The following is a 13587-nucleotide window of genomic DNA, read 5'->3' as shown; positions in this document are numbered from 1 at the left end:
GCTAACCTCATGCAAAACATTGTGCTAAGCACTGGGGACATAAATAGGAAGACTTTTCATCGCTCTTATAACTGAAACATTTCTAACTCATAAGGTTATGACCAAATAAATGGTGAGGCGGCATCTGCTCCCTAGAAGCTCACATTCAAATAAGGAGAGACAGAACACATAGGGAAGTCAGCTTCAAGTCAAAAGATCCCAGTGGTCCTTACAGAGCAAAGGCAGTTGGCAGTGTAGCCTCTTTCATGCTGTCTCCATTGATAAGCCATGTCCATTTCTTCCGGGAACCATTTGAAAGTGTCAAGAATTTTGGTGGAAGAAATTTGTTGTTCGGATCTTCTGGATCTGTGATCATCGCATAAATCATTTGCTTGACTTTGTTCATCAAAGTTTTCCTGTTTCTCTGAATTCTTCACATTCACCATTTCAGAAAATAAGATTAAATCACTTCCTTACAGCACAGTTTGTTCAGCCATTCTCTATACTTAGAATACGCTAGCCCTTCACCTCTCCCTCTTAGAATGTCTGGTTTCATTCAAGGCTGAGCTCACCTTCTACACAAGCCCTTTCCTGATACCCCTGGAGCTAGTACCTCTCCCCAAAAATATGATTATGTATTTATTTTGTACATAATTTTTATGTACATGATATCTTTGCTAATGGAAAGTAAGCCCATTGAGAAAGGACTTTTTAAACTTCATATTCCCAGTGTCCAATACAGTTCCTGGCCCATGGTAGATGTTTAATCAATACATATTGATTGATTGAGTAAAAATAGCGAATCCATCATTTATTTTGTGAAATGAGAACGTTTGGGAACATCATGGAAACTCCCAACTTTTCTACAGTCCAGTGTGATGAAAAGGTGTAGGCATGGCCCATAGAAGTAGGGCCATAAAACAAAATGTAAAAGAATTTTGTTTGGTGGGACAACAGGCTGAGACAGCTCCCTATCGGAAGGTCAAGAATCTCACTATGACTGTGGACTTACATGGTTGCTTCGTAGGTTTGCATATGTAAGCATGTTCAAGATGGCAGGATCTTTTAAAGTCACACAAGGTTAAAAAAATACCCTCAAGATGCCAGATTGATCTTGGAAGCAGAAAAATGAAGTACTCACATGAGGTCAGATTTAAGCCCTGAGATCCTGTAGCCCCTTTTAGGAATTAATGATTCAACTGAATATTTTGAAATATGGGCAAAGAGTAAAAATAAAACGGAAACCCATATGGTTTCCTAGCTTATTTCTGTATTTAGGTGTGATGTGAATTAATATAAAAATATGTTCCCGGACCACCCACAAGTCTTTTAGCAAATAGTAGTTCTTTTATATGCCTTGTGACCTCTTTATTCTATAGGGTGGCTTTAACGCAGTATATTACAGCAACCTTGGGCTCAAAGAGCAACTCCAGAAAGTGGGTGGGGTTGAAGTGAGACTTGCCACTGGCATCTGGCACCTCTTTGAACTGTGCCCTCAATCCACTTATCCCCTTGACAGGAGAAGGCTTCCACTTGGCCAGATTTCTTGCTGTGGATCTCCTTTATAATGCAAGAATAAAGAACACCCAGTTCTCCAAGATATAAAGAAGTCAGAAGTAGAGCAGGGGATTGCAGGAGATAGCACAAGGCAGGAATTCCTTATTTTACTGTTCTCAGTACAATTTTAATACTATGACTATCACAGATACGAAATATCAGATCTATCAGGGCCCTCTTTTATGAGCTGGAGGCTGAAGCAGCCACTCTGAGACACCCTGCCAAAAGAACAAAAGTGCTACTGTATCATCTAGAATTAGTGATTATGATTATTCATTATTCTTTCAACATCTTCACATCTTAAGAGTAAAGCACAGGGGCAGCTAGGTGGCACAGTGGATAGAGCATCAGCCTTGGAGTCAGGGGGACCTGAGTTCAAATCCGACCTCAGACACATAATACTCACTAGCAGTCTGACTCTGGGCAAGTCACTTAACCCCAGTTGCCACACACACACACACACACACACACACACACACACACACACACACAAAGGAAGTAAAGCACAAGCAAATGAAAAAAGAAATATAAAGAGGTGCCTTCTAGACAACAGTAAGAGGACTTAGTCTATAAAAAAGGTTGTACTATGTATTCTTGTTGGGGTTCACCTTCCCTCATATTGTCTAGTCTAATATCTCTACTGCAGAGAGCACAACTGGTCATGTTGTTTGAATGCCAAACATACACTTGCCTAAAAGACTATCTTATGGAGAACTCACACACAGTAAGTGCTCACAAGGTGGTCAGAAAAAGCGATACGAGGACACTCTCAAGGTCTCTCTTAAGAACTCTGGAATTGATTGTGTGACATGGGAGACGCTGGCACGGGAGCGCTTGGCATGGTGTGCCCACATCAGAGAAGGCCCTGTGCTCTGTGAACAAAGCAGAATCGAGGTAACTCAAAAGAAATGTGAGGTTCACAAATTGAGAGAATCCAGCCCAAATGTTCACATGGACCACATGTGCCCGACCTGTGGTAGAGCCTTCAGAGTTCATATCACTCTGATCACCCACAGTTGGACACACTAACTTCACTCTAACATGGTGATGTCATTTTGGTCTTCTCAGAGCATAAAGGACAACAGGCCATTAGTGTAAAACAGAAGTCCTTGACTACCCAGAAGGACAATGCTAATTCCTTGTTTTTTCATTCAATTACAAGAACTGTTTATTTTTATAAGAGGCTTTCATTCTTGGAATTTCATCACCAGAGAGAGTTTTACTGATGGGCATCAGCATCATAACTTAAATTCTTAGATCATTGCCTGGGACCCTGAGAATTTAAGAGGCTTGGCAGGGTCACACAGGTAGTATGGATCAGAACCTGAACCCAGGGCTTCCTGACTGCACGACTGGCCAGGTTTGTTATGCAGAACTTTACAAGTGGTTCTAAAGGATCCAATTCCACACATGTGCCTAGTAGAGTCAAGCCAGTTCATTTACAGAAATGTATAAGTGACCTAAGGTCGATATTTATTATTACTTTTTGTCCTCAAAGACAAAAGGAAAGCCATGTCCCGGGAAGGGAATCAGCTCCTCAGGCAGGCACTGCCAATGTCCCAGATGCAGGGCTGATTGACAACTCAGCTGATTTTTCTCATCAGTGCCACCAGGAAGTTATGTATGCCAAGTGCTTAGCAAAGTACCATTTATTCACATTTCTTGTTGTGTAGTTGTTTTAGTCACGTCTGACTTTTTGTGCCTCCATTTGGGGTGTTCTTGGCAAAGATACTGGAGCGGTTTGCCATCTCATTCTCCAGCTCATATTACAGATGAGGAAACTGAGGCAAATATCAGTATTCACATTATTTCCATTGATTAGAAGTAATATAAGACAGAAAGGCAGAGCAGAGAAAGGGCAAGCCCTGGTGTCTCCTGATGATGTTGGACAGGTTGCCAAGCTTCTCAGTGCCCCATGTAATTGTTTAAGCAAAGAAGTTACAGGTGTGTTGCCACTTCGCATTGGAGGGAATTTCCACATCAGGAGCTCCATACACAGATGATAGGTCCAACCCCTCTGTCACAGCTACAAAATGCATATAACGTCTAGAGCATTCTTCTTGCCAAAAGTATGAATATCGGAAGAAGGAAAAGAGGAATGAGAGAGAATGTCTTGACTAGTTCGTGGAAGGAAGGAAGGAGGGAAGGAAGGAAGGGAGGGAGGAAGGGAGGGAGGGAGGGAGGAAAGCAATACTTAGAAAAATGAGTAATTCTATCTGTAGAGAGATTATGTAGGCTCTTGGCCAGTTCACCTGCCCCACAGTGCTCTGGGGTGAGGGTACAAACTACAAATAAATGGTTAATTGCATGCATTTCTCTTTTATGTCCCTTGTGCTATCTTCCCAACATTACTTAGTTGCACAAAACCTTTGCATTTTATTAAAATTTTAAAAGGATAATTATTTTAAGCCACCTTTACCTCAGCAAGAACTTGGGCCTGTATTGAGCTTGTCTGATTGTTTCTTTCTCTGCCCCGATTAACTCCTGCCTCAGTTTACATTCCATCTGCAATTTGCTCCTCTCTGGGTGAATGGAGTACCCACCTGAATGCTGCAAGGTACTCCACATCTCCCATGGGGGGGTCCAGGCCACCTGTCCAGGCAATATTCACATTATATCCCTCTCCAAGGCCACTTCCAACCTGGGAAAAGGAAGAACGCCACACTGGGTCACAGGGAGGGGGCACAAGGAAGAAAGCCCAACGAGAAGCCAACAAACCCAGGCAAGCTTTTGAAACAAACATCAAACGACACATCAAATCGGCGCGGCCCTTCTTGACAAGTCGTGTTCTGGGTTATACACTTGTTACTGATTGGCCCGTGGTCTCCTGGGAGAGCTCACTAATCTCATGTAATTGAAAGCACCGGCAAAGGACTAGAAAATTAGGGGTAATCACGCCATGCAATTATGGGCAAGATACAAATAAAAACGGGACTCTGAAGAAAATAAACCTAACCTCATTTGGGGCTCCGCTGCCGGGGAAGAAGTTGCCTTCATCATATCGATGGAGGGAAATGTACAGGATGCTGGGGTCAGCGTAAAAAGCCTGCTGGGTACCGTTCCCATGGTGGACATCCTAGGGGAAGCAAACAGATGCAGTCTCGTCCTTCTCAGTGTGGAGACAGTTTCTGATGCCTGCTTCTCCCCTCACCCCCCACCCCATGCTCCCTCTTTTTTTTTCCTCCCCTGGCTGCATCCCTCTTTTTTTATTTCTGCTTCCACTGCCACCCCCTTGACTTCCTGGACTTTTGGGCAAATTACTCTTTAATGCACTCATTTTTTAAACTGGCTTCTAAAAATCAGGAAACCACAGCTAGCATGCCCTAGAGACTCCAGATGAGCAGTCATTGAGAAATCCCAGTCCTTTTGTACAATTAGATATTTATACACCGGCCCTTTGTAGTCTTTGCCCCAGTGATGGAATCTAGCATCCTGTTTTATGGGGGGAGTTTATGACTTATTAACTGCCAACAGTTCATAACCCCTCTGGCTTAATTAACCAGTCTCATTGGCCTCCAAAGAAAGACGAATGTTTAAGCTGCAAGCTCACATTCTGCAGAAGGAGCTAGGGTTTGGAGAGCATTTTCCACTGTTCTTGACAGAACACTAAGCCTGAGTGTATTCACTGATTTGCCAAGTTCCACCGCCGAGGTCAAAGGCTCTGCAACCAGCTGAGTAAATTGGCCTTCTTGAAGTGTTCAGTTCAGTGAGCAGTCCCTCAGCAGTTAGATTCACTTCAAAAGAGATGCCAGATGCAGAAAGGACTTCATACTTCATGTTCGTAAAATCGTGACGGCAAGGGTTGAAGACCCAGAAGTATGAGCTCATTAGCTATTAAATCAGTTGGCCCAAAGCAGGCAGAGAGCGCGGGGGATTCACACACATCAGGGAGAAAGCTCATGCAATCTGCATAAATCCAACATTATGATTGCCTGAAAGTCTTGACCAATCTCCTAGCCTCCAACTCCCATCAGGATAAAAAAAGGGGAAGAAAAAGCTGTTGTTTTTTAATCCTCTTTCATTAGCCAAATAATAAAAGAAAAAAAAATTCGGGTACTTGGGGTATTGGTAGATGATTCAAAGTTTTCAAAAGTCCCCCTTTTTTCTTCCTATTGTTTCATTTTAGAGCACAAAGCTCCTTTCATATTGGAATTTATGAGTGAAAAGGGAGGAGTCCAGTTGTATAGACATGAAAAAAAATCAACAGCCTTTTGGTACACTGTACCAGAAGGCTGCAAGTACTTGAAAAAAAAATAATAAACTGAGCTTTCCCTTTCTAGACCTGAAAAGTTATGGCCAGCTTTTGGGGGGGGCAGCGCTAAGAGAGGAAAGTATTAAGTGAACTAGGCTGTGCCTATCTGGGCAAGGGGTGTGCTGTTTGTTATCTGCTGGAGTTTCTCATTCTGGTATAACAAAGAACTAGGAAAAAGTCAGAAAAAATGGATTCCCCCCCCAGGCAATTGGGATTAAATGACTTGCCCAAGGTCACACATCTAATAAGTTTCAAGTATCTGGTCTGAGACTGGATTTGAACTCGGGTCCTCCTGACTCCTGGGTTGGTGCTCTATCCACTGTGCCACCTAGCTGCCTTAAATCCTTTCTTTAATGATACAAATATATACCATGTTATGGTTGTAATCTGAATTTTGTAAAGTACAGCTATGAGAACTTGGACAAATGAGCATAAAAATATGGATAAATGAAATCATTAAATAAAATTTATCAAAGGCCTACTAATTGCTAGGCACTGTGCTAAGCTCTGGAGATACAAAAACAGAAACAAAACTTCCCCTGTCCTCAAGGAGTTTCCAATCTATTCACCAAAGCATTGTGATAAAACGCATCTATTAAATGCTTTAACATTGACAGATGATTTATGAGCAAGATCTCATGGAGCTTCCCAACAGCCCTTGACAATAGGGACAGGGGTTATCACTATGCTTATGTTATAGATAAGGAAATCGCTGCTCAGAGAGGGCCAGCCGACTGGCCCAAAGTAGGACTTGGGTTCAGATCTTTGCAATGCCAAGTCTACCACTTTCTCTACTACAATGCAAATGGATGCAACTGTTTCATATTTTTAAAAGCCTTTCTGGTTGTATTATCTCAGTTCCTCCTTCTAGCAACCTCACCAGTGAGGCATGAGCTAGACAGATCCTAGAGTCCCCATGTTTCAGGTGAGGAAAATGACTCATCCAAAGTCACATAGTGGTTCAGAAGAGGACTTAGAGTGGAAACTGAGTGCAGACATTCACTGCCTGTGTCATTTTGGTTGGCTCTTTTTTACTTCTCCAGATCTCAGTTTGTTCTTCTGTAAAATGGGAATATTGGACTGGGGTCCTCTAAGAGACTACCAGGTCCCTCAAGGTTTTAGCTCTTTCATCCTCTGTTCCTATGCTGATAGTGGTATAGCCAATCTTAACCCCGGGCCCCTAATGACTAGGCAGGCCCCTACTGTTTTTACACACTACACTTGCTGCATTCACCTCAGAGAAAAATCAGAGCTGAGTGCACTATCCCACAGTTCTAAAGTGCCGTTCTGTGAGCTTTGAATCAGGTCTTCAGAATCACGGTTGGGAATGTTATTGAGTATGAAGAGAGTGTCTAGAAACTGCTGTGTGTGCAGTGCCTGAGCCCAGACCACACTCATTTGTTAGCCTCTGAGACAGACACAAGATTGCACTGAAACGTGTGTGCACTCCAGCACAGGAACCGAGAAGGAAGGAGGAGACCACAAAACTATCACCCTTAGTGTAAAGGACCCAGGGAAAACAATATGTCGGGGATGGGGGGTGTGGTTTGTCTGATTTTTATGCTTTTTTTTCTGGAAATCTTGAGAAAGGACATGCCACATAACTGAGACTGTCTGTACTCCCCTAATACAGTACTATTGAGACTCAGAGTTGTAGGAAAAGGTTTTTTTTTCAGCTTCAAATTCATCTAGACTTTATTAATTAAATATTAACTTAGCCTTTAAGGAGGGGGTACAAAAGACACACATACACACACACACACACACATATATGTGTGTGTGTGTGTGTGTATATATGTATGTATGTATATGTATGCATGTATGACAATAGAACAAAAAAAAAGTTGTATTTGCAATGAGAGGACTTGGATTTGGCTCTCTGTTTTTCTAAAAAAAAAAATGCTACTTGTATGACACCAAGTAAGTCACTGTACCTTTCGGGGACTCAGTTTCCTCAAAGGTAAAATGAGTGAGTTAAACTAGACAAGGGGTGTCGCAGTGCTGGTTTTGATTTCAGAGGACCTGGGCTCAACACCTATTATTAGTGATGTGATCTCAGGCAAGTCAGTTCACCTTCATGTTGCCTCAGCTTAATTATCTTTAAAAATTAGGGAGTCAGACTAGATGAGTTTAAAAGTCCTTTCCAGTTCTAAATCCATGCTTATGTGATCTTTAATGTATGAAACTGAAATGTGTGTTCTTATTTCCCTAGAGAGGCATTTGCTCACTTGAGTCCTTTGACGTGATAAAATAAAAATCATGAATTTGTCTAGATATTAATGTATTTAGGCTAATCTCTTTTACTACACCAATACGTTTTGTTAGTGCTGCTTAAACCAATAGGTTTTTTTTTCAATAGTAGGTGAACTTCTTGAGGGCAGGAATCAATTTTATAATTGTCTTTGCATCTTCATTACCCAGCATAGTACTTGGCAAACAATCACATTTCATATGCAATACTACTCACATGTTTACAATAAATGCTTTTCACCTCTGGACCGATGTAGAAAGATTCAAATGAATCCAGTAAATAATAGCTTTATTCTGTTCAGATATTCCCACAGCATGTAAGGAATGGGAAGAAATTCCAAAGGTTTCTTTTTTCTATGGGTCAGAGACCATCAAAATAATATGCAGTGTGACCTTGTATGTGAAATGGCCATTACAGAGCACAGAATTATGGAACCAGAAAAGATCATAGGAATTGTTTTATGGTTGTTGTTTTTTCATATTCCACTTCTTTTGGATACTTTTATAGCAGCAAAGAACTGGAACCAAGCCATCAATTGGGGAATGACTAACAAGCTGTAGTAAAGGAAAGTAATGGGATATGCTTGTGCTGTAAGAAATTATTACAATGATGAATCCAGAGAAGAATGGGATGATTTTTTAAACTGATGCAAAGTCTAGTCATGCTTCCATGTTACTGTACTTGTGGAATTAATTATTTTAATCCAAATGCAATACTTTTATCTCTATTACCTTTTAGCTTCTCAGATTCAGCCCAAAATTGTATGCCATCTAGATATTTTTGAATCTGGACCACGGCCAGCAGTAGCATCAGTAGCAACAATATCACTAGCATTTATATAGTAGCTGCCATGTGCAAGGCATTCTGCTAAGGATTCTGTAAGTCCAATGTCATTTGATACACACACACACACAACCTTAAGAGGTAGGTGCCATTATGATCACTGTTTTACATTGAGAAAAGTGAGGCAAATAGAGATTAAGGCAAATCACATGGCTGGCAAGTTTCTAAAGCAAGATCTTAAGAGTCAGATTTTTCTGACTCCAGGCCCAGAGTTCTATCCTCTCCACCATTTCTAGTTCACTTTCTATGCCAAATTGATGTCATCTGAATATTTGATAATCACACCATCTATGTTTTCATTCAAGATAATGGCAAAAATCTTAGACAATAAAAAACATTAGACAATAGCTGATGCTCAGGACATGCTCAACTGAAGAACCTCCTTTCATCTGACATTCCACCCTTACTGACCACTCTTTGAGTCTAACCATACAACTTATGCCAAATCCAACTAATTGTAACATCACATAATCCACCTGTCTCTATGCATGAAGAAACACAAGTCTAAACACAAGTCTTCTCTCCACTCTTGGACTGGGCATATGCTAGACTGTGATGATGCATACCATTGGTGTATATATGTTTGTATACATATGAGACATATACACATATATGTGCCTGTATGTGTGTGTGTATACATATATATATATATATGCACATAATATATGTTTGTATGTGCATACGTGCATAGGAAGATACGATTGATTTGAAATTAGAAAATCCTGGTTCAGATCCTCACTACTCCATACTACCTTGGGGTAGTGACTTTGGGCAAGTCCCTTAAGCTCACTGTAGCTCAATTTTCTCACTTGTAAAATGAGAGGGTTGGGTTGGTTAATTTCTATGCCCCCTTCTACTTCTAATATTAGGAAATGTGAAAGATGAAGATAAAGGTAAATAACAGCCCTGATGAGGCAACCTGTGTCCCGCTTAAAGTAATATTTGGGGAAAGTTAAGGAAGAAGCTAAATCTATTATGTTTTAAGAATGAAAAAGGGGAATATGAATCTTAGTGATTTTTTTCACCTTCTGTATACCAATCTTGTTTCCCATAATGACTAATTAGATGCATGTGGAGGACTTAGATGAGGAGTGTTCAGAGAAGTAAGGGATTTTTTTCTTGACTAAGGAAGAGAAAAAAAATAAATTACATTTATTGAATTAGATAGGTCAATCCATCAGAGCTTGTTAAATGGTAAACTGTATTCAAATGGTAAAGTATAAGGGATTGGAAGGAAGATACAACAATCTGTGTCATTTTTTTTCTAAGTCTCAAATATATAATGGAATAGGAGTTTGAAAACAATGAAAAAATGTCTCCACATTTCACTGGGGGAAAAAAAAAGATTCCTCAAAATTAAAGAGACTATCAACCCAACCCTGGGTTTTGGAATTCTGTGGTGGCCCATGCCATCTATGACAGAATGCTATAAATATTGTTCAGCAATGGAGGCTCTGACAGAGTTCCTCTTTTTCACCACCCATTTTCTTGTCCTCCATACCCCTATGCAACCACTAGCCAAACCACACTCTTTCATATTTGTGTCCACCTGCTGAAAACTGCTCCTCAATTATGAAGTCAAAGATGGTGGCCAAACACTCATGACCTCATAGAGAGTTATTTTCTGTGTCTCTGATGCCTGAATCAAGGTATGGGAGAGATTAGGCTTAGTTTCCCATCACTATATGCAAAATACCAAGTCCACCATGAGGAACTCAGCTTCCCTGAATTTGGAAGTGATAGAACACAGACATTCCAAACATCAGACAACTAGAAAGAGTAATGAAGAGCTTAGAGAAGCTGGTTATGTTGAATCTGAGGATAAAGTCTCAGAGAGACCATTGCTAGCCAGTTATGCTTCCACATTTCCTCTTGCTCTTCCATAATCTACACTCTACAGCAAACCCAAAATGGTATTCTTGTTCCACACACATGACAATCCATCTCACATCTCTTTGCCTTTGAACTGGTTGAACCCCATGGCTAACATGTACTCACTCCTTATTTCCTTCAAGACAGAGATCGAGCATCACCTTCTCTTTGAAAGACTTTCCTAATTGTTCCAATGCTCCTCCAAAAATCTACCTTGCATTTATTTTGTAAAACTCTGCATATGCTCAATTGCATATATTTTGCCTCCTCCCAATAGAATGTAAGATCCTGAAAGGTAGAGATTGCCCATAGTTTGGGAGGTTCAGGCAGGGAAGGAGATCATGGCACAAGTGTGGGTTAGTCTCACAAAATGAATAAACCATAATTTGAAAAAAAACTAGCAAGATGGGTTGTAGAAATAACCTACTACCATCTACCTCCATCTAATTATCTTATAGGTTCTAGAGCAGGAAGGAACCTTAGCCATTATCAAGGATGCTAAAGGTAACTGGACTCTTCTGGGAAAAGAGATGAATAAACTCTCTATAGCATGGAAACTAATTCTGACTGAACCACCAACATATTCTGAATTTCCCTGTGCTCCTGAGAAGGGGACAGAATCAGAATTCAAGCTCCCCACCAAAGATGCAAAATGGAAGCAGCCCCCTCTAAAAGAATTGAGCATACGGTCAAGCTAATACCATCCAAAGAAAAGACATATCTCCCAGCTAATGTCCTTTTGAGGTTTGAAAGGGCAAGATTCATCCTGGGCCGGATAAGTGGCACCTTTTTTCTCCCTTGCAAAATTGTAGAATAGATCTTTCAGGCAGAGAGAAAAGGGATGTCTCTAGGCCACGCGGCACTTTCAAAATTCCTCCCCCAGCAGCTGGAAGAAACAGATTGTTCTCTCAAAAATAGCCTCTGCAGCTGCAGTGTTTAGGATAACACTAAAGTGTATGTGGCCAGCAATCTCCAAGGCAGTCCACTTGAACAGAACTTAGGGTATTTAGACAGTGTGCAATAGATACCTCCAATCTATGCTTGCTGGGAAAATCATGTTCTCAGATGGGAATGAGGAAAAATATAGGTCTCTATAAGATTTCCATCAGAGCTCCCTGGTACATCCATTTTATAAACTGTATCAGATCTGCATCCCAACTCCCTAACCAGGACCATTTCTCTCTTTGCATTAACTGACAAAACTAAAATGAAGGGGGGAAATCACAAATATCCCTCTTAACTATGAAAAACACAGTCATGAACTAACTCAAGTTTAAATGAGTAGCTGTCAAGTTCAGCCTATATTTCAAGGTTTCAGCATCTGGATATCAGGCATTCCTCTATCAAAGGCGCCTCTGAGCAATGATTGATTACGTCCCTCTTAAACCTGAAAAGATCTAGAAGGACTGCAAAATCTGCTCTCTACTGCAGTCAAGAACCCCAGGATGTTCAAGTTTAATAAACAAGAAATGGGGATTTGGAATTTCTAGTCTTCCACACGTTCCCCCGTCTTTTCTTATAATTTATGGCATGTGCATATATGCACAGAAATATACATATATTTGTATATATACACATGCTTATATGTAATGTATACATATACACACATACATGCATCTAAATAAATAAATGTGTGCTTCTGCTACAGCAAGGCTGTGAGAGGGAAAGAAATTCAGTCTAATCCTACATTCTAGCAGATTGTTGAAACTTAATCTTTTAATAAAAACAGCCACCATGGCAACACAGTAATTACGTTGTATCTTTAAAAACTTCAACAAGTTTACTGTGTTTTTATTAAGTGGGAGGGGGAGGGGAGATGAATTTTTTTAATGTGCCTGGGAAAACAAATACGGACTTCCTCGTCTCAGGGATTTTTTTTTTATGGTATCACATGGCATTTGCCAACTTTGTTTTCATTAAAGGCGAGCTCTGGGTTGCAATTGAGTAGAAGAATGTCAGTAAAATATCAATGAAAAAGTGATCAGAATATGGTCTTCATCGATGTTTTGTAAAACAGGTAAAGTATACTGTGTTTCTACATATATATGAGATGTGCATATATACATATACATACATACATGTATAATACATATATTTTAAAATCTATCCTAGCAAACAACTGAAAATTATTTTTTATAATTTACCTTCATTTAAAATTTTAACTATATATGTATATATACACACATTTCATGATAAATTTATGGCTCTCAACACAACAAATATATATTTCTTTACATGATACTGTTTATTCATCCTTACTTCCCAATCCTTTTTCTTTCTATTCTTTTTTTCTTTCCTTCTCATTTTTCTTTCCTTTCCCTCTCTCCTTTTCCTTTCTTTTTCCTTTCTTTTCTTCTTTCCTTCCTTCTTTGATCTCCTCTCCTTATCTTCCTTTCTTTCTCTTTCATTCTTTCTTGCCTCATATTTCTTGCTTGATTTCTTTCTTAATTTGCTTCTTTCTTGCCTTCTGTGTGTTTTTCTTTCCCTCTTTCTCTCATTTTTCCTTCCTTATCCTTCATTCATCCTTTTCCTTCTCTCCTTTTTAATTTTCTGTTTTCTTTATTCTTCCTCTTTTTTGTTTCTCCTCTTTATTTTCTTTTAGAAATTTTCACGTTTTTTTCTTTTTCTCTCTTATTCTTCTTCATTTCCCCCTCTTTATTCATTCTATCTGTCTCTTCCTTTTATTCTTTCATTTTTCATACTTTTCACTTTTTTCTTTTACTCTTCTCTTTCTTTTCTTTTCTTTCTCCCTTTCATTATATATATTTTTTCTTTATGGCTTTTTCATTCTTTCTTTTTCTTTCTCTTTTTTCTTTTCATTCTTCTTTTCTTT

At 39.7% G+C, this 13587-nt stretch overlaps 1 protein-coding gene across 1 annotated transcript in view; it reads right to left on the bottom strand.

The window, feature by feature from the left end:
• The window catches only part of HDAC9 (histone deacetylase 9), a 573266-nt gene that overhangs the window by 176065 nt on the left and 383614 nt on the right, over positions 1 to 13587 (bottom strand). The window contains 2 exon segments of the mRNA XM_078150730.1: positions 4080 to 4177; positions 4493 to 4612. Coding sequence (XP_078006856.1) covers positions 4080 to 4177; positions 4493 to 4612 — 218 coding nt within the window.

The sequence above is a fragment of the Phascolarctos cinereus genome, unplaced genomic scaffold (genome assembly GCF_003287225.1).
Source record: "Phascolarctos cinereus isolate Bilbo 61053 unplaced genomic scaffold, phaCin_HiC Scaffold_1;HRSCAF=81, whole genome shotgun sequence".
Lineage (NCBI taxonomy): Eukaryota > Metazoa > Chordata > Mammalia > Diprotodontia > Phascolarctidae > Phascolarctos > Phascolarctos cinereus.
The sequence above is the reverse complement of the archived record's forward strand: the minus strand, read 5'-3'. Positions and strand labels throughout refer to the sequence as shown.